Source organism: Saccopteryx leptura, chromosome 1 (assembly GCF_036850995.1).
Source record: "Saccopteryx leptura isolate mSacLep1 chromosome 1, mSacLep1_pri_phased_curated, whole genome shotgun sequence".
NCBI lineage: Eukaryota > Metazoa > Chordata > Mammalia > Chiroptera > Emballonuridae > Saccopteryx > Saccopteryx leptura.
In genome coordinates this window covers 139,995,464-140,015,564 of record NC_089503.1, presented here as the reverse complement: position 1 = coordinate 140,015,564, position 20,101 = coordinate 139,995,464, and the positions used below count along the sequence as shown (strand labels likewise).

The following is a 20,101-nucleotide window of genomic DNA, read 5'->3' as shown; positions in this document are numbered from 1 at the left end:
AACCCCAGTTTGAAATAAACCTTGCATTTTCTGGAAAGAATGTAGGTCATTGTGGTCAGTTCATAGTGACTAAGAAAGAACACAGCACTGGAGAGGTAGGCAAAGCCGGATCAGTTAGAGTCTTACAGGCTGTGGTAAGTATTTCGGATTTTTCATGAGTATTATCATTATGATTATTTGAAATAAAGGATTCTCCAACTGAAGATGGCAAGGTTACCCTACTTTTTAATTGGAAGAGGACTCAAGACAGAGATTGTAAGTTTCATACATACATGAATAGATCATAAGAGAATAGCAATTATATAATATATATCCTGAAAATTCCTGTACATTTTTAGACTAAGAAAAACCATTAATGGCTTCCTATCATTACTGAATACAATGACTTTTATTTATTTTATTTTTTATTATTACTTTTTACAATGACTTTTATAATGTTTATTTATATTGTTGTCATCTAATCTATTCTAAATTCCTTTGGTCATGGATTGTGTTTTGGTCAACCTTATGTAGAGCGGAATTTAAAAAAAATTTTTTTTTTTTAACACCAAATGTATTATTAGGATAATAAGCAACAGTCTCTTTCATTATCACTTTTCCTACTGTTATTTCTGGGAGTTAGTGCTCATCTCTAAATAATATGATTTTATGACAATTTTTGGATTTGTTCATTTTAGATATTCTCTTTTATTTGCTTCCTTTGTGGATAATAATTTCACTGATTTAAACAAGTGACTGTATGCCCATCATACTTGTATATTTAATCATTTTAAATTTCTCTTTTGGTTACTATTTAAACTTTAAATAATAGACTTTTATTTCTTATTTTATCAATTATAAACATCTTTTGCTTCTACACTTCATAGAGAGCAATATTAGAGCTCACTAGATATTTTTAAAAGCTTCCTGGAACAGCTATGTTCATAAGGAGCATAGAACATGATGAATACTTTTCTTCTCTATGGCAATTAAGTACTGATCTGTCTTTCCATCTCTTAAGTGCATTTACTCTTGAATTATGTGTGATATCTAATTCATCTCTGTGTGATGGCAATAGGTGACTCGATGAATTTTATTTGGCTATGTATATATACTTCTATGTTAATAATGTTTAAATATTTAGTTTCTACTCTGTAGAAACCAGGTTAGTTTACTTTTCTTGATATTTTATCTGGCATGCTCCAGATGTAATAAGGTCATTAAAGTGCTTTTTTGATATTTATCAGTAAACATATTCAAACAAATCTTTTTTTTTTTTTTTTTTTTTTTTTTTTTTACAGAGACAGAGAGAAGGATAGATAGGGACAGATAGTCAGGAACGGAGAGAGATGAGAAGCATCAATTATCAGTTTTTCGTTACAACACCTTAGTTGTTCATTGATTGCTTTCTCATATGTGCCTTGACTGTGGGCCTTCAGCAGACCGAGTAACCCCTTGCTCAAGCTAGTGACCTCGGGGTCTCGAACCTGGGTCCTCCACATCTCAGTCCGATGCTCCATCCACTGCGCCACTGCCTGGTCAGGCTCAAACAAATCTTGTTCAGTTATTAACAGAATAGAAAGCTTAGGCCCTGGCCGGTTGGCTCAGCGGTAGAGTGTCGGCCTGGCGTGCGGGGGACCCGGGTTCGATTCCCGGCCAGGGCACATAGGAGAATCGCCCACTTGCTTCTCCACCCCCACCCCCCTCCTTCCTCTCTGTCTCTCTCTTCCCCTCCCGCAGCCAAGGCTCCATTGGAGCAAAGAGGGCCCAGGTGCTGGGGATGGCTCCTTGGCCTCTGCCCCAGGCGCTAGAGTGGCTCTGGTAGCGGCAGAGCGACACCCTGGAGGGGCAGAGCATCACCCCCTGGTGGGCAGAGCATTGCTCCTGGTGGGTGTGCCGGGTGGATCCTGGTCGGCGCATGCGGGAGTCTGTCTGATTGTCTCTCCCCGTTTCCAGCTTCAGAAAAAAAAAAAAAAAAAGAAAGCTTAGAGCAAGGTAACCCAAATAGTTGTAATATATTATGATCCTCTAAGCTTTTCACTGTCTTCTGCAAAGAAAACTGGTCAGTATATTGGGAAATTTTTAATCTAACTCTTTATAAAGTAATGAAAGCATTTTGGTTATTCATATTTTAGGCCCTCCAGTCCCTGAGATAGTTCCTGTTGGGCTGGGACCTGAAGGTAATAGAGCAAATTTAGAAAGGCCTCCACAGTCATTCGTCTTCAGAGGGTAAAGACTTCTGGCACTCAGTTTTGTTTTTTTTAGAATACTTAAATCTGTCTTATAGACATGTAATGACTAAGTGTTCTAATATTCTTAATAAATTATTGGCAATTAAAATGTGAGAGAAATATAAGAGGCATCAATGCCTTATATCATCTTACTATTTTTGTTAGACTAAAATAACTTAGCAAGTTGCAATATTGATTAGAAACTAGGATAAGGAAATTTATTAGGTGACAACTAGAGTGCAGTATGGTTAGAGAGGAAAGATAGCAAAAATCTGAAGAATGAGTGACTTTGACTATATTTATGTGGAGTTGGAAATCCCTTTAGTAGTAAGGGAGTAATAAGATTAGTATGAGTTAACAATGTAGAGTAAGTGGTTAAAACAAACACAGTACAAGATCACATGAAAAGAATCAAGAATGTAGGAAACCTGATTATTTTCCCATTGTCCTCACCACTGGTCAGATCCTTATGAGAGCATTGCTTCTAGTTCTGGGCCCTATCTACCACTAGGAAGGACATGGTGAACTTGGAGAAAGTTCAGAGGAGGACCACAATGATGATTAGAGGGTTGAAAAAGAAACCTAACAGAAAAAAATTTTAAGTAGTAGAGATTATTATTATTCTAAAGAAGAGAAGATTTAGACATGCTAATTTATGCATAAAGGATAGAGACCAAATGTTCTTAGTCTTCACTGAAGGTCAAACAAAAAATAATCCAGTTAACCTGTAGCAGGAAGGATTGAAATTAGTTAGAGATAAGAATGTTTTATACTTAAAATGTTAAACTAAATGACTATGAGACGTGAAATCTTTTGTAACATTGTGAACCTTATTGATCACATCAAACAGCTCAACGGACATTTGAGGCATTTATTATTTTAGTAGTCATTAGATAAACTTACACTTTTTAAATTATTTTTTTTTCTGGCTGAGGAAAATTAACACTTGATCAAGAAATTCTGACCATGATCAGTCCTATGGAAAATGTGTCTAGTTGACTCAATAGTGGTAATGTAATTCTAGTTATAGTCAATTCTATTAATAAGACAGTGTAGTGTGATATCACATTAAGTCAGAAGGATAGTCAATATGACTTCTTTCCCCACTTCCCTTCAGCTAGAACATACTTTCAACACAGATGATAGCTGTTGCTCATTCACTGATTTGATGGTGAATATCAATAAAAAAAAAAAAAAAGATGATTGTTTTTGACAGACAGGTCGGTTGGTTAGAGCATCGTCATCATACACAAAAGTTGAGGGTTTGATTCCCAGTCATGGCACATACAGGGACAGATTGATGTTTCTGTCTCTAGCTCTTTCTCCAAAATCAATAAATAAATTTTAAAATATTTTTAAAAAGATGATTATGTTGAAACTTAAATATATTTCTATTTTAGATTTTAACTTTACATATATATTTGTTTTTTCTGATAGTAGCCCTTTCATATGAATTTTAAAAATACAGACAGGCTTTCAAAATCAATGTTGTTAAATAGTTTGTCTAACCATAACTAAAAATTATTTATCTTTGCAGATCACCTACCAAAGTACTGCCTAACAAAACCAGACTACTGGTTGTTTGTGGCTAGTTTTAAAAGATCTATATACTAACAATCGAAAAATTATTGTCCCTATTGAGCAATGCCTTACATATATATTATGAATTCCTTTTTTTCTTTAAATAGCTTCTTTGGTTCTGTGGTTTTTGAGCAAAAAGACAAAATAAGCTATGTACTTTATTTGAAGACAAAGAGTTGTTGTGGTCTACCATGTTCTGTAAAACTAAAAAGATGCTATAGTAAAAATTAGAAAAATAATTTTTTAGGTATAGTAATGTAAGTAAACTTATTTTTGCAAATTGTCCTTATATTATAAATAACATAAAAATGACTGAAACATGTTTCATTGTTTAGAAAACATTTCCATTACATGTTGATGTTAAATATATATTTTTTCATAATAATAGAGGAAGTTGTATTTTTTAAATAGGGGAATAATTTGTTTTTTAAGCAAAGAACAACCTGTCAATTATTTTATTTTTTGAAAATCAACTTTTTTCATCTAAAAATTGTATGTATCTTTGTTCTAGTTGGTATAATTATTGTACATATTTTATTTTAAGAGTTTAATTTTTAAGAGTTGTACATATTTTAATATTAAAAATACATGGTTTGTTTGTTCATCCAGCAAAGGGAAATATTGAGATTCTTGTTATTTACTCTCTAAAGGAGACAATATACCTCTCTTTAATTAAGTGAATTTAATATTTCCTGGAGCCTGGCCTTTAATCTTGGAGATTTCAAAACCTGATTTTTGTCAGCATGAACATTTATTTATTTATTTTTGTATTTTTCTGAAGCTGGAAACAGGGAGAGACAGTCAGACAGACTCCCGCATGCGCCCGACCGGATCTACCCGGCACGCCCACCAGGGGCGATGCTCTGCCCACCAGGGGGCAATACTCTGCCCCTCCGGGGCATCGCTCTGCCGCGACCAGAGCCACTCTAGCGCCTGGGGCAGAGGCCAAGGAGCCATCCCCAGCGCCCGGGCCCTCTTTGCTCCAATGGAGCCTTGGCTGCGGGAGGGGAAGAGAGAGACAGAGAGGAAGGAGGGGAGGTGGATGGAGAAGCAAATGGGCGCTTCTCCTATGTGCCCTGGCTGGGAATCGAACCCGGGTCCCCCGCATGCCAGGCCGACGCTCTACTGCTGAGCCAACCGGCCAGGGCTGAACATTTATTTTTAAAGATACACTTATAATTAAACAGACTCTTGAAACTGATCTATATGAAATCAAAATTTTCCATTCCTTGTTAATTTACAATGAAAAATATAGTTGACAGTGGACTAGAATATACAAGTTAGCATAATCAGCACTCTTCTTCCTTGTAGCTAAACTATATGAAATACTTGATCATAATCTGAAGACCGTTTAATAATTTTATAATGAGAAATAATATAGATATCCCAGGGATCAGAAATCCATAAAACTCTCATAGTCATTGCTTTTGTGGTATCACCTCCCTCCTTCTTCTCACCCTTCTCCTTCTCCTCACTCTCCTCCTTCTCTTTCTCCTCCTCTTCCTCTTCTTCTTCTGATAAGCAGGTATTATTATATCCTCTAAGTACTGATAATGGCATTTGGGAAGAAAATGAGACTTATGTAAGTAATTGTGGTATAAAAGAATGTGAAACACATGAATGCTGTAATAAGTAGAGAAGGGATATCTCTTGGGCTTCATGAAGGATGAGGTATTTGAACTAAGCTTAAAGAATATTTAGAATTTCACAGTAGAAATGGGAGGAGGACAGTGCATGACCAAGGCATGGATTCAGGAAAAATGAAGATCTTTTCAGAGAGTGGTAAGTATATAGTTACATTGGCTACAGTATAGGACATGGGGAGAAGTAAGCTAGATTTTGAGGGATCTTGAACTCCAAGCCAACGTGTTTAGACTTTTGGAGACAACTGCTATTTTGAGTAAGAGAACAGTAAGAGAGGAGCTATGCTTTAGGAATAGTAAGCTATCTACAAGATACAGTTAGATAAAGGTTATTTGCATTCATCTCAACAAGAGATACTTAAGGATGTGAATTAGGAAGTTGTAAGTAGGGTTAAAAGGACAAATATATCTATACTGAGAAAAAAATTATCCAGTTCATGTGAAAGAACAAAGGAAAAAGAAGACACAGAAATAATCCTAAAATGACCAAAGTTCAGTCCAATGAATTGTACTCCAGTGGTGTAAAAGTGTGAAAATACTTTCTCTTTATGGTAATGCCTGATTAAACCTTTGCTGATTGATACTAGAAAAGTTTCTAAGCTTCTTAAATTGAGAGATAAGTTAGTCTTGTTCATGTTTTTCCTTTGGTTTCTAAGGACAGGACTGCTGCCTGGCAGAGCTGCATGGGAGGGCTCTCACAGAGAGTCATATGGGTGGCAAGCACACTGTCAAGCTGAAGGTGTGAGGTCACCTTAAAACTCATGGGGTGATGCTCCTATCCCAGTGGGTCCAGAGGGCAGAGCATCAACTAAAGAGGATTATTCTCAAGTCTTAGGGCTAATGGAATTTGCCATGCTAGGTTTTGGGTTTATTTGGGATCCATCACCTCTTTCTTCCTTTTGATTTCTTCTCTTTTGTGTGGGAACATCCATCCTATGTTTGTCCCACCATTATATTTTGGAAATACATAGCTTTTCACATCTTAAAAGAAATTTTGCCTCAGGGTGAATTTTACCTGAGTCTCAGCCATTTCTGATTTACAGGCAACTGAGAGGAGACTCTGAACTTTAGAGTCAATGCTGGAGGAATGAGTTAAGACTTTTGTGGGATGAGTTAAGGTTGTTGGGATGGAATGAATGTATTTTGTTTGCAAGAAGGACATGGATTTAGGGTGGGGTCAGTATACAATGTTACGGACTGAATATTTGTTTCCTCCACCATCAAAATCCCAGTGTTGAAGTTTTAATCTGCTACATGTTGACATTTAGAGGTGGGGCCTTTGAGGATAATTATCTTTAGATGAGGTCATGATGGTAAATCCCTCATGATGGGATTAGTGACCTGAATAGAAGCGAAAGAGACCATAATTTTCTCTCTATTTTTTTTTTTTTTTTTGATAGAGACAGAGAGAATCAGAGAGAAGGACAGATAGGGACAGACAGACAGGAAGGGAGAGAGATGAGACGCACCAGTTGTTTGTTTCAGCACCTTAGTTGTTCACTGATTGCTTTCTCATATGTGTGTTGACCGGGAGGCTATAACAGAGCGAGTAACCCCTTATTCAAGCCAAAGACTTTGGGCTCAAGCCGGCTACCTCGGGGTTTCGAACCTGGGTCCTCTGCATCCCAGTCCAATGCTCTCTCTATCCACTGCACCACCACCTGGTCAGGTGCAGAGTTTTCTCTTTATGAACAAGAGCCAGTGAAAGGCCATATGAGCACACAGGAGAATGTGGCTGTTTACAAGGTAGGAAGTAGGTTCTCACCAGATTCAAAATCTGCCAGCACTTCGATCTTGGATTTCCCAGCCTCCACAACTGTGAGAAAGAAATACCTGTTGTTTAAACTACCAATCTATGGTCTTCTGTCACATCAGCCCAAACTAAGACAAGTAGTCTTATAATTTTTTTCATTTATCATAAAGAATGGTATACATTTTCTTTCATATATTGGGTTAAAATAAAATTTTTTGCATTGTTTTATTATAATTGTTTTTATAACTGAATTAAGTTTTATAAATCTGGTGTCTCGGTGTGTGTAAAGAAAGCAGAAAATTGCAGTGTCACTGCATCACATCTAAGAGTACTAACTATGGGAGCACAGTACCTAGGACATTCTGTTTGGAAGGAAGTCTGTGACTCAAAGTTTAGATTTTGATTCATTCCATTTTGAAACAAAATTATCAAAAGAAATTTCTTCTTTGTAATGACTGTTGCTCCTACATTAGAATGGAATGTAGTTTTTGGAAAAGGTTTTTAAGAAACCATCCAGGTATTTCATCATTGTAAGGTAGTGCTATATTTTGCAGACCTGAAAATGGATCTTAATTACATGTTTTGGTCAGTTTCTTGTGATAGTCATGCCTACCTAGAAACGATTAGGAAATTAGAGCTGAAAATATGTACAGCAGAAAAGTGTACCAATGTTCTAGTAACAGATACTCATCCATCCTCTAGGGTTTTGATCTTGGTCAGTCAGGCCTACATTAGGGGTTTAGGGTGAGGAAATGACAGTGTGTGCATTTATCTACTCGTCCAAGCGCAGCACGCTGATTTCCTTTGTGTAGATTCCCTAAGGTCATGTTTCTTAGTACTTTTTCATCTACATGGAGGCCTTTATTATTCTTTCATTATGAGAAAACAAAACAAGCACCATAGTGATAAAGTTTTTTTTTATCTAAATTTAGAAACCTGAGAACATTTTCTAATCATATTTTCAATTTTCTATCACTTCTTAGCACTCCAGTGTTCTTTTTAGCCTAGTTTAGGGCTATTTTTAGCTGAAGGCCTAAATTTAGGAGCTCCTGCCAATCTGGGTTGGTCAAGATTTTTTAGAGATCGATTATTTAAAGGGTGCCGAGAGCGGGCAGTGGGAACTCCTTTTCTTCAGTCCTTCCTTCAATTTGTACGACAGCAGGATAAGTCTCAAGAACACACCCATGCCACCTTTAAGTATAAAGCAAGATTCATTGCATTATTTTTCTTTGCAGTTTTTCCTGAAGTGGCTCAGGTTTGAAGGAAAATAAGGCAAAGTCATAGCATGGCAGAGGAAGTTGATAGGATAGAGAGCGAATTTGATGCAGGATACAATTGAGAAAGAAAAGAGTGCAGTGTGAAGTTTGTGAGGATTATATGCCATAATGTTGAACAACGATGCTTAAAGGTACGGTATGTGAAGACTGAGAGGTGTAAATAGCAGAAATAAACTGGTTTGTACTTGGCCTAATCTGAGAAAACATGGTATTAAGTGTGGTATAGCTTGAATTGGTCATTTCTTAATATTCTTACCAAAGAGAATGATTTGTAAGAAAGAATCAGAATAAGAATAATGCACAGAAAAGGAATTTTAAAAAGGTAAAATGTGAAAGAGTCATAAGTTTTGAAAATATGAAAGTAAAGGAATTAAAGCAATTTAATTTTTTAAATGTCTTCAATGATTCCTTTGAACTTGTGTTGATCATTTTATACACAGGTAACACAATGTTGAGTAAACACACAAAGTCAAGGTTTGGAAAAATATTTGTATCAATTCTGTTTTAAAGTGGATATTCAGTACAGTTGAGGAAGTTTACCTTAAAAAGAAATTTGGGTATTTTTAGATTTATTATCCCCAATTTTAATGTAAGTACAACTTGATTCTATATTATGTAATTCATGGATAAGACTGTGTAAAGTTACTAATCCGTGGCTAAAGTCTGCTCATGATTATAGGAATAGCTTAGAGAAAAATAATCTTCTACAAGTATATATCATGGTGAATATCACCATACATCAAATATTTCTCTTAGTACAGTTATTACATTTCTTTCCATCAATGAGGAATTTTTATTGTTTCAAATTTTCATACTGACCTAAGCTAATATGGTCAGGCAGATTCTTAGGGTAAGTGAACATTGCTATCAATTTTAATGAAGGCAACTTTTAGATCAAATTTCATGAAGCATGCAAATATTTATTAAACAAACAAGGGAGTACAAACTAGTTCATACTCCTTGTTTTGTGGGCTTGACATTCCTCTAGCTCTCTGTCATTTAGTTGCCCTGATAACACTCTGCATGAAAAATGCACTGAATAAGTACATGGATATATTTTAAGGCAGAAGTCTGTTACTCTTATATTTGTCATCTGGCACCGTGATCCTCCAAACCAATGAGTGGATACTCAAGACAATCTCAGATGCATTGCCTAAGTGTGCAGCCTACAAAGTCTGGTTTCTTCTATGTGTTCATGCAGAATGGGGAGTGCCTCTGAAATATATTGGCCAATCTACAGGTCTGGAACACCACTAATTTCTTTCTTTAATGAAAAACACTATTCCAGTGTTTATTAAGCATTCATTAGGCTAATTATCAATTTGTGTGTGTGTGTGTGTGTTGATCATCATGGATAGGCACAGCTTAAACCCTTTCTGACTGAATGTTGGTTATATAGAAACTTATCTTGTGATAATAGTGTATAGTGCCTATCTGTTACATAGACACAACCCATACTGGCCGTCTTCAAGAAAAGGTAAACAAATACTTTTCCCGAAGGGTAATGAAGATATAAATATTTAAGCAGAATCTGTTTCCAAAGCCTCAGCTTCCATATGTGCCCTTTCCCAAAACTGATCTGCCTGAGAACACACCTGCAAGCCACCAATTTATCTCCCCTGTTTCGCCTTTCACTGTTTTCCTGTTTCTACTTTACAGAAAAGAAAGCATACTTCTCACCTATCCCAAACATTGTTATGGTGCATTGCCCTCTGGGTGTACAAGTCTCCAGAGCATAGCAAAGGGATAATTCAAGAATGCATGGGTCCTAGGGGATAATCTCTTAGGAGTGAAACAAAAAAAAATTGAGGGGTGTAATGCTTATTTCACACTGGCAAGACCGTTTCTGCCAGCCTGTCTGCATGCTTATGAACCAGCCTTTACATCCATCTCATGATTAGAATGCAGACGTGAAATGGTTGTCATGGAGGGTATTAACATATTCATTTGATCTAAAAAATAAACTCAGACTTGTTATTGACAGACAGTAAGTCTGACTCACGTAAGTAGTTTGGCCATGAGAACTGACTTAGCCAATTAAATTATATGGTGAACATTTTTCATGATTCAATGAAACAGGCAATTCTGTAGTTTTGAAAAAATTTATTTAAACATTATATAATATGTTTTTAACTACTCTTTGTAGCTACCTAAATTTGTGACTAAAAGTATTTTAGATATCAACTTTAAATGCAAAATGATATATCATTTTTCAAAATTATTCTAAGAGGCAAATGAAGCAAAAATTCAATGATCACAGGTAAATAAACTCATATTTCCACCTCAGAGCAGTCCTCCCCCCCATTACTCTCATTTTGCCTATACCATTTATGTTACACTTCTGATGAATGTTAATTTCACTCTGTCATGACTGCCCAAATACCTGCCTAAAGGCTAAAGCCATCAACAAATAATGCAAATTAAGGCATCTTAGATTAAGATAATTCTATTTGCATTTTCCTTAGTTTTCCCCAGTCCTCGAATGCACGTACAGAATTCTCTACAGGATATTCTATAAAGGAAAGCCATGCCATTTCCATTTGGCTTTTGCATTCAATTCATTTCACACTGTATCATTCTTTATTCTGTATTCAGAGAGAGCAATTATGGCTTTCAATGCATTATGTTTAATACCAAGTATTGAAGCACAACATTTTTACATTCATTCTTTCATATGTGGTTTTGCTGAGCACTTATCATATGCCCAGATATAGTGCCATATACTAGAATCTAAAGATATATCAGTAAGTTACTTAAGGTCTATTTGGGATGAAGACCCATATGCAAGTGAGTTATGAAATAATGTGGAAATATGATTAAAAAACCTAAAAAAAAAGTTAAACTTAAATAGAGCTGTTATTCTGGCTATTATAATGATGATTATTGCCATAGTCAAGTTTTACACAAAATACTATGGAAATACAGAGGAAGGAGTGATTTCACAATAGCAAACTAGGAAACGGATTCATTTAGGACATAACAGCTGAAACAGATTTTTAAGACTTATATAAAATAGCGCAGGCCGGCATGTGGATGTCTTGGGGTCAGTTTCAGGTCAGGGCACACAGGAGAAGCAACCATTTACTTCTCCACCCCTCTCCACTCCCTCTTTTCTCTGTGCCTCTCTCTCTTTCCTGCTTGCAGCCATGGCTCGACTAGTTTGAGTGCAGTGGCCTGGTTCCTGAGGATGGCTCTGTGGAGCCTCTGTCTCAGGTGCTAAAAGTAGCTTGGTTGCGAGCATGCACCCAGATGGGCAAAGTGTCAGCCCCAGATTGGGGTGCTGAGTGGATCCTTGTCTGGGGGCATGCAAGAGTCTGTCTTTCTATCTCCCCTCCTCTCACTTGGAAAAGAAGAAGAAGAAGAAGAAGAAGAAGGAGGAGGAAGAGGAGGAGGAGGAGGAGGAGGAGGAGGAGGAGGAGGAGGAGGAGAAGAAGAAGAAGAAGAAGAAGAAGAAGAAGAAGAAGAAGAAGAAGAAGAAGAAGAAGAAGAAGAAGAAGAAAAGAAGAAGAAGAAGAAGAAGAAGAAGAAGAAGAAGAAGAAAAGACGTAGGCCTGACCAAGTGGTGGCACAGTGGATAGAGTGTCAGACTGGTACTCAGAGGACCCCGGTTCGAAACCCCAAGGTCATCGACTTGAGCGCGGGCTCATCTGGTTTGAACACGGCCTACCAGCTTGAACTCAAGGTTGCTGGCTTGAGCAAGGGGTCACTTGGTCTGCTGTAGCCCCCCTGCCCCTGGTCAATGCACATACGAGAAAGCAATCAATGGACAACTAAGGTGCTGCAATGAAGAATTGATGCTTCTCATCTTTCTCCCTTCCTGTCTGTCGTCCCTCTCTCTGTCTCTCTGTCTCTGTTCCCCGCCTCCAAAAAAAGATAAAAGAAAAAAGACATATAAAATAGAAAAGTAACGGCAATCCAGACAGAGAACAGACTAATCAAAATAGGGTCTGTAAAGGGAAAGAAATATGCAGGGATCTATGAGAAGTCTAGAGAGGCTGAAACATTGACTGTACAGAGTAGAATATCAGAAATTGAATTCAGAGAGTTGGTGTTGGGCAGACTGATTATTAAGTACCTTGAATGCCAAGCCAGATTTGTTTTTTCTTACAGGCAAAAGAAACTTAGAAAATAGTTTGCAAAATAAGAAAAATACCTTTAAAGTATCTTTATATGAGTATATAAACACCCAGAATATATTTTCTGGTGCTTTGGTAAATACACCAAATACCTTCTCTATATCTCACATTCAAGAGTGTACCAGATACTGCAATCTATTGATTACCAGTTATAAGAGAAGAGATGAGTGTGTGAAAGGTCAAAATAGAAAGTCATGCAAGAGAAGAAATCCCTTTCCTCAAACATAAGGAAACTTTTGTAGGGTTTGAATATGATGAAGATGAAGAGTTCGTTAGGGGATTAGTTCCTAACCCCTTACCCCAACCAGTGTGGACCAACCATTATTTATACACAATAAAAGAGAACTTTTATACCTTGGGTTTTTCTGTAGTTTGTGAAATGTTATTTTTTAACTAAAAAAATTTTTTTTTATTTCTAGCCTAAAACATAGGCAAATAAAAATACTCATCTTTAAAAATTTATTTTTTATTCTCAGTTTAGAAACTATGCTTTTGATTTAAAAGTGAGTTTATAAGAATATTATAAAAATACTTAAAATAAATGTTTACATCAATATTGATTTAGCATTCTAAATGTAACATTTTTTAAAATATGCAACATTACTTTATGAACTCCATCGTTTGTATTGAGTTATAATGCAGCTCAGCATTAGATTAAGTCTGACCGACATTAGGAAAGCTTGCTAAGTGAGCTAGTTATTTAGCTGTGTATAAAATCACTTAAAATATATGCATTTTAATCATACAAAATTGTTGGTATACAACTAGGAAAACTATGTGATATCAATTTTATAGCCATTGCTTTATTGCTCTAGTTTTTTTAATTAAATAAGAACCGGTGTTACAGTTGAAAGAATATCAAATAGTTCTTATAGCTCAGAAGTATAAAATACTGTCTGTGGCTGTCATAAGAAAATATATCAGCATTTTCCAAAGAGATTGAGAATAAAAGGCTACCCATTTGCTTTTCATAGCAGCAGTAGCAATCTGCAGACAAGCTATTCTAGCTTCAAAACAGTATGGTAGATGGTTTTATGGAACTTGCAATTATAAAAATCCACTTTAACTTTTCTTTCTTACTGGCAGGTGTCCCATTGGCTCGTAGCCAGAGGCTGTGAGTGTAGTGTAGCCGTGCTGTCCCCCAGAGTGCTCAAAATGCCAACACTCCAGCTGGCTGCTCATAATTGCACTGATTGTGGTCGGACAACCAGAGCTCCAAGAAAAAAATGTGATGAATATATGAAAATATTTTACAAATTTTATCAGATTACATATTTCATCTCTTTTTCCCCCCTCCTCTGTAGGTATGATATCTGCACTTATAAAAATAAGCCCTGTGGAACACTGGGTAAGTGTTTTTATAAAGGGAGGGTAGTTCAAATTGTCTCTTTGGTCTAGTGACTTTTTTACTCTTTGTTATTAATTTGGTCATTTTCTTTTCTGACACATCTGAAGTTGCTCCTATAAATTGTTAAAACCCGACCTTTGTGGATATGTCACCTTACTAGGAAACAAGTAGAATGATGGCTCAAAACAACTTAGAAAACGACTAAAAGTCATCAAACACTAGTGATAAAGCAAAAGTTGCCATCCATTTTCATAAAATCGATCTCTGGAATGTATTCCCCCAACATACCACAGGGTTTGGGAGCAAGTGTGGTAGGTGGGTCTTATGGAACTTGGAATTACAAAATCCACTTTAACCTTTCTTTCTTATGGGCAGGTGTCTTAAGTCCAAAGAGATACTTAAGGAAGAGGCATTGAGAACAATATTTTTGTTGTTGTAGTTTGGTAGAAATAGTATACCTTCATAAATTAAGATATTATTGAAAATCTTTAGAATCTGAACAAAAAGGGCAATTTTGTAAAATATTACAAACAGTAGTACAGAGGACAGGATTGAATATATTTCTTATGTACCCCCCTCCCCAATCATTTATTTCTTTAAAAAGTGTTTCTGTGATATTCTAGAATTTCTAAAAACCACATTTTGTTGCATATTATAACTTCATACTGGTAAAAATTAGCTGCAAATGCAAGCAGAGGGGAAATGGTAGCTTTCAAGTAGACTAAATTATTCAGCAAATAGAGTTATTTAAAGAAACAGGAACTTTTTCTATGATGATTTTTCAGTGTCATAGAAACTTTTTACAGACTCAGAAGTTAAGCAACTAAAAGTTAATTCTCTAGTATCTCCATGACAAGACCCAATTTTCTTATCTATAAAGGAATAATTGTAAAATGTGTTTTTAGGCCCCTCATAAGATTTTTTTTAAGGTAAAATTAAAAAAGAAGTAGGAGGAAAGGTATTACCCAATTTCCTGAGGAGTTCAGTGAATTATCTCTCAGGGATTAAAATTTCTCCTGGTGATTTCACCTGCCTTCCCGTCTCCTACTTCATTTCCTTCAGAATTTATGGCTAAAGAGGAAATCCCAACTAGCCAAGGAAGAGTATTATGGTGGTAGAGAAGTATCTGGTTAAAAAGCATACTGCAGAAAGAGCTATCTGCTGAGAAAGCTCACATCAAAAAATTTTATTTGCAGTGTTTTAGGTTAACAAGACCGATATAATCCAATGGAAGGCAACCTGAACTGGAAACAGACAACTGGCTTGAACAGTTTCAGTGCATTACTTTTACAGTTTATTTAGCATTTTGTTCCTCAATTTCTTTGTATACAAAGTAGAAGTAATATCTGCCCTTATGCTACAAGGATACTGTTAAAATTACTTAAAGTAAGAAAATATAAAGGTGTGTAGTAAAACAAGTACTATAAAAAATGAACAGCTATTATTATTTAATGTGGTTATTATACTGTTTAACTTGCCTTTTCTATTGTTTAAATTCTATAAGTATTTACTAAGTACATAATCAATTTGAAATACAGTACACACTAAGCCTCAAAGAAAGTATAAGCTAGAGCATTTTTGAGGAAATATATCCACATATATACTTGTATCTATATATATATATACAAATCCTATTCTGCTTTTTGAAGATAGATCATCTACATTGAGATATGTTCTTCATCGGTACATTAATAGTAACTCTGCCTAGTACTTTTAATGTGATTTTTTTTAAACATTTTTTTTTTTAGATTTTATTTATTGATTTTTGGAGAAGGGGGGGAGAGAGAGAGAGATAGAAAGGGAGAGTGAAAAAGAGGGGGAAGAAGCAGGAAGCATCTACTCATAGTAGTTGCTTCCTGCTCAGTGTGAAATTTCAAATTATAAATCATTATAAATTATTTTTTATATTGTCTCATAGGGAAAACTGAATGAACTAAAAATATATGCGTGTGTTGACCATATGTGGAAAATATATTATCAGTACAAAATTGATCAGTGTTCTTTTTAATGGTCATTCTAGTAACTTTTATGTTGGTGTTTATGATGATGGTGCATATTCTCTTACTTACTAGTACCTCTGACGACCTATTTTAACTCGGCTAAGTAGATTTAAGGGTGCAAACTGTTGCCATCAAACTGAGGAAATCTAAATGACCCAAATAGTAATCAAACCCCTATTAACACAATCACACGTAAGAACTTGGACAGCTTCAAATGGTGAAAGGTTGTGAAAATGCATTAGCATTTAAATTATTATTTTATTTCAGTTAAGATTTACCTTTATATTTTCAACAAGTAGTAGTTATTAAGTTGTTCCTTTAGTCGAGTTAACAATTTTATATGAGATACAGAGGTAAATAAGTGCTTACAAATACACCTTGGGGAGTCATTGAAAATTCTCAATTAAAAGTACTGTTACAGGGCACATACCAAACAACAACAACTAAAAGTTAAATTTATGAAATAATATATTTTGGGAAATGTAAGAAGTGTTAATTTAACAAGAATTATTAATATATATTATATATATATTTAATCCAAATTTTATAAAGCTCAAAAAGAAAAAGTTTTGAGTGGTTTTTTCTTCCCATAGCATAGACCCTATTGAACTCAATTGCTTAAAGCCATATAATATACTGCAAACTTTTTGTTTGTTTTCTTTCTCTCTCTCTCAATAGGGTTTGAAAATAACATTTATTAAATATTTGTGGTCAACCAAAAATATTAAGTTGTCTTGCCCCAATTAGTCCCTTTTTTTTACATCTTCTTCTCCAGATTGGAAGACTTACTTTTAAATGAATAGAAGAGCAGGACTATTGTTTATAGTAACTCTGAGGCAAATTAACCCTTTCCCCAACTTCTGCTTATTCCACATAAAACAGTAGGGAAAGTAAACAATCTATTAGCGAGTCCAGCATGAACCTCATCTCTGTTTCAATGTGGTTATTATGTGGATAATTCATATTAGAAAATCCAGAGAAACAATTTCTGTTGCTTTCTTATTAGTTAAAAATATGTATCTAATAGTTTTTACTGTTCCAAGTTAATGCAACTAGGAAATTATACCTAGCCCAGAACATTGTTTATTGCACTCAATAAATATTCATTGAATTGGATTAAAATCACTTTTATTGGGAAGATAATTATTCATATTTGGGTGATGGTAGTAGACTACTACCATATAAAAACTTTTTCCTACTTTTCCTTCAGTTTCTTTTAAATAACTTCTGTCCCTGTGTGCATTAAGTATGAGTTGGCATTTGTTTTCTTACAACACGTGACATTTTCTCTTCTGCACAAAAATTATTTTTTCTAAGCACTGCTTTAAAGCTACATACTAATTCACAGAGCATGATATTCATTTGGAAGTAAATATTAAAGTTTTTACATACTGGAATTCCCAAGGGTAGAATACTTTGAGTAACATAACATTTCACTAGAATCAGCGAATTAACACCATAGCTTTTCTTTATTAGTAAAACTAATGCATTGAAGGGGGATGGGAGAGGGGAAAACCATGCTGAACGTGTGAATGACTTTCCTACCATTAAAACACTTAAAGAAATTGTTGCATCACTATCAGGACTAATTTCAGAAGATTAAAGGTATGCAACAACCTCCTATCTTTAGCATTTCTCCTCCTTTTCTTTTGAATCATTCATTTTTGTTTTTATAAAAAAATGTCATTTTTAAAAACCATTTGAGATTCCCTTTTTTTGGTAACTAAAAAGTTGCTTGTATATTTTTATGAACCCACTAAACTTAAACAGATCTCTTTAGAAAAATAATGTGGATATATTTTGCTTTCTACAGCCTAAAGAATGTTAAAATAGAAATGCTTTCTTGAATTCCCTCTTCTGGCTCAAGTTACTAGGTGGTCCCAAGTTACCAGAAGTAAAATTTATAAATCTAACCCCTAGTCTAGACATTTTCCAGCACTGACTGCAGTTCAAAAAATATTAATGTCTAGCCGGCAAAGTGAAACTCCCCCCAGTGATTTTGCAAATGACTAGAAAGTTAACCTTTTGCCAACTGCTCCTTCTGTGCATGGAGGTTATTAAAAAGAATCCAGGCATTTATAAGTATGGGCTTTTTAAAACTGAAACACCTTGGCTTGACCCTTTGTGTCTCCTTCTGTTTATTCAGGCTTGGCCTCTGTGGCTGGAATGTGTGAGCCTGAAAGGAGCTGCAGCATTAATGAAGACATTGGCCTGGGTTCAGCTTTTACCATTGCACATGAGATTGGTCACAAGTGAGTGAGTTTAAGAAAATCAAAATAAATTTTAGAATTCTGCTCTTTTGAGCAGCTCCTAACTACTGTGTGGAACACATGTGCTCAACCATATTTTACTGCCTTTTTGTCTGATTTCAGTAGAGAATGTTATCATTTAGGGTATTGGGATAAATCATCTTAAGAACTGGAGACTTGTTAAATAATCTTTCTGATTCATGACTAGTATGCTCAGAGTGGTGAATACATCACACTTAAGTTTTGTGATATATGTATGTGTGAAATAATTTAGCTTTTACATAGTCTACTCAACACCCAGTTCCTCCAAGTGCAATTGTTGAAATGATCTTTCTTTTCCTCAAGTGACAATAGCTATATATTTTAAAATCATCATTGACACCACTTCCATAAAATTTACTTTGAGTTTTCACTCTTCATTCAGCTTGTGAGCATATCTTTTCTAGACATAAAGTTTGTGCAATCATTGCTATATAACCTATATTTTTGGGTGTACTTGTATGTCATTGAAAAAAAAGCTGGTGTTATAAGAGTAATGAGATATCATCTTGACTATTTTTTTAGGAGGATCTAGAATTTTTAATATTTGTTTTAAATGTATTTGGCCAAAAAACTGTCCACTGCCCCAACCCCCACCCCAAGCAATAAAACTCTTATTTTCTTTACTTCAAACAACAGGCAATAGTAATTGTAAAAGCCTGCTCATGTAGAGTGAGAGAAATTTGAAAACTTTAAAAGAATAGTCCAACATATTTAACTCAGACAAACAGCCTATTTGCAAGAACTCCTGACATTTGTATGATTTAAATTTTACAGTCTGTTTTTTTTTTTTTTGGTAGAGAAATGGGTGGGAAGGAAAGAACAAATAAAAATGAATGTTTATTGTACACTTGCCTCAGAGATCATTCCTGAGATAAATTTGTAGTTCAGCTTTTTTTTTTTTTTTCTTGAAAGAGGAGCGTAAAATTAGGTCAGACTCTTACATTATTTGAAAAATTGCGATTTAAATTTTACCAAATTGGTATTGATTTATGTGTAACTTCAAGTAAGCAGCAAATTTCAAACCTGAATTGCCTCAGGCATGGGGAAAGGTCAGTATTACACTTTTAATAAAGTCCTAAAAATATTGATATTCTATTTTCCATTGCAATAAATAGCAGGGGACCAAAAGGGAAAAGCTCTTTGCAAGCAGCCAGTTTATCTTCAATGCACTTGAAAATTTAGCTCATTAATGATTGTCATAATCTTATGCAACCAGACTGAATGTAATAGGTACTGTTAGATTCAATTAAATTGAAATGTCAGGACAAGTTACATAGCATAGATAAATAGTGTGTGTATGAGAGCGCTATTACTTCATGCAGTTTTAAGTTAGTCAATGCCAACATATGCATTGGAAGTTTCCTTCTTTTATGTACATAGGTAGTCAATGTGAGGGTTTATCTCAGTATTTTTTATTAAGATTCTTATTGAGCTACTTTCAGGCTTCCTAGGTTTTTTTTTTTTGTTCTTGGCCTAATGGGTAATTTCTTTTAATTTTTTTCCCAAGATGAATAGTTTATACCTATAGCAGAATTGTGAAAGAAGTAGAATGTACCTCTTAAGATTTATGTTCCTTGGAATAACTTTATTTCACTGATAATTCTTTTTTGATAGTGTGAGTGTTAAAAATGGGCAGAAGGGCCCTGGCCGGCTGGCTCAGTGGTAGAGCGTCGGCCTGGTGTGCAGGAGTCCCAAGTTCGATTCCTGGCCAGGGCACACAGGAGAAGCGCCTATCTGCTTCTCACCCCTCCCCCTCTCCTTCCTCTCTGTCTCTCTCTTCCCCTCCCGCAGCCAAGGCTCCATTGGAGCAAAAAAAAAGTTGGCCTGGGCGCTGAGGATGGCTCTGTGACCTCTGCCTCAGG

The 20,101-nt window shown here is 35.4% G+C and overlaps 1 protein-coding gene across 1 annotated transcript in view; it reads left to right on the top strand.

Moving 5' to 3' along the window:
• Positions 1–20,101, top strand: part of ADAMTS6 (ADAM metallopeptidase with thrombospondin type 1 motif 6) — a 255,927-nt gene that overhangs the window by 82,820 nt on the left and 153,006 nt on the right. Inside the window, exons 7-8 of the mRNA XM_066375930.1 lie at positions 13,905–13,948; positions 18,095–18,200. Coding sequence (XP_066232027.1) covers positions 13,905–13,948; positions 18,095–18,200 — 150 coding nt within the window. The remainder of the gene's footprint in view (positions 1–13,904; positions 13,949–18,094; positions 18,201–20,101) is intronic.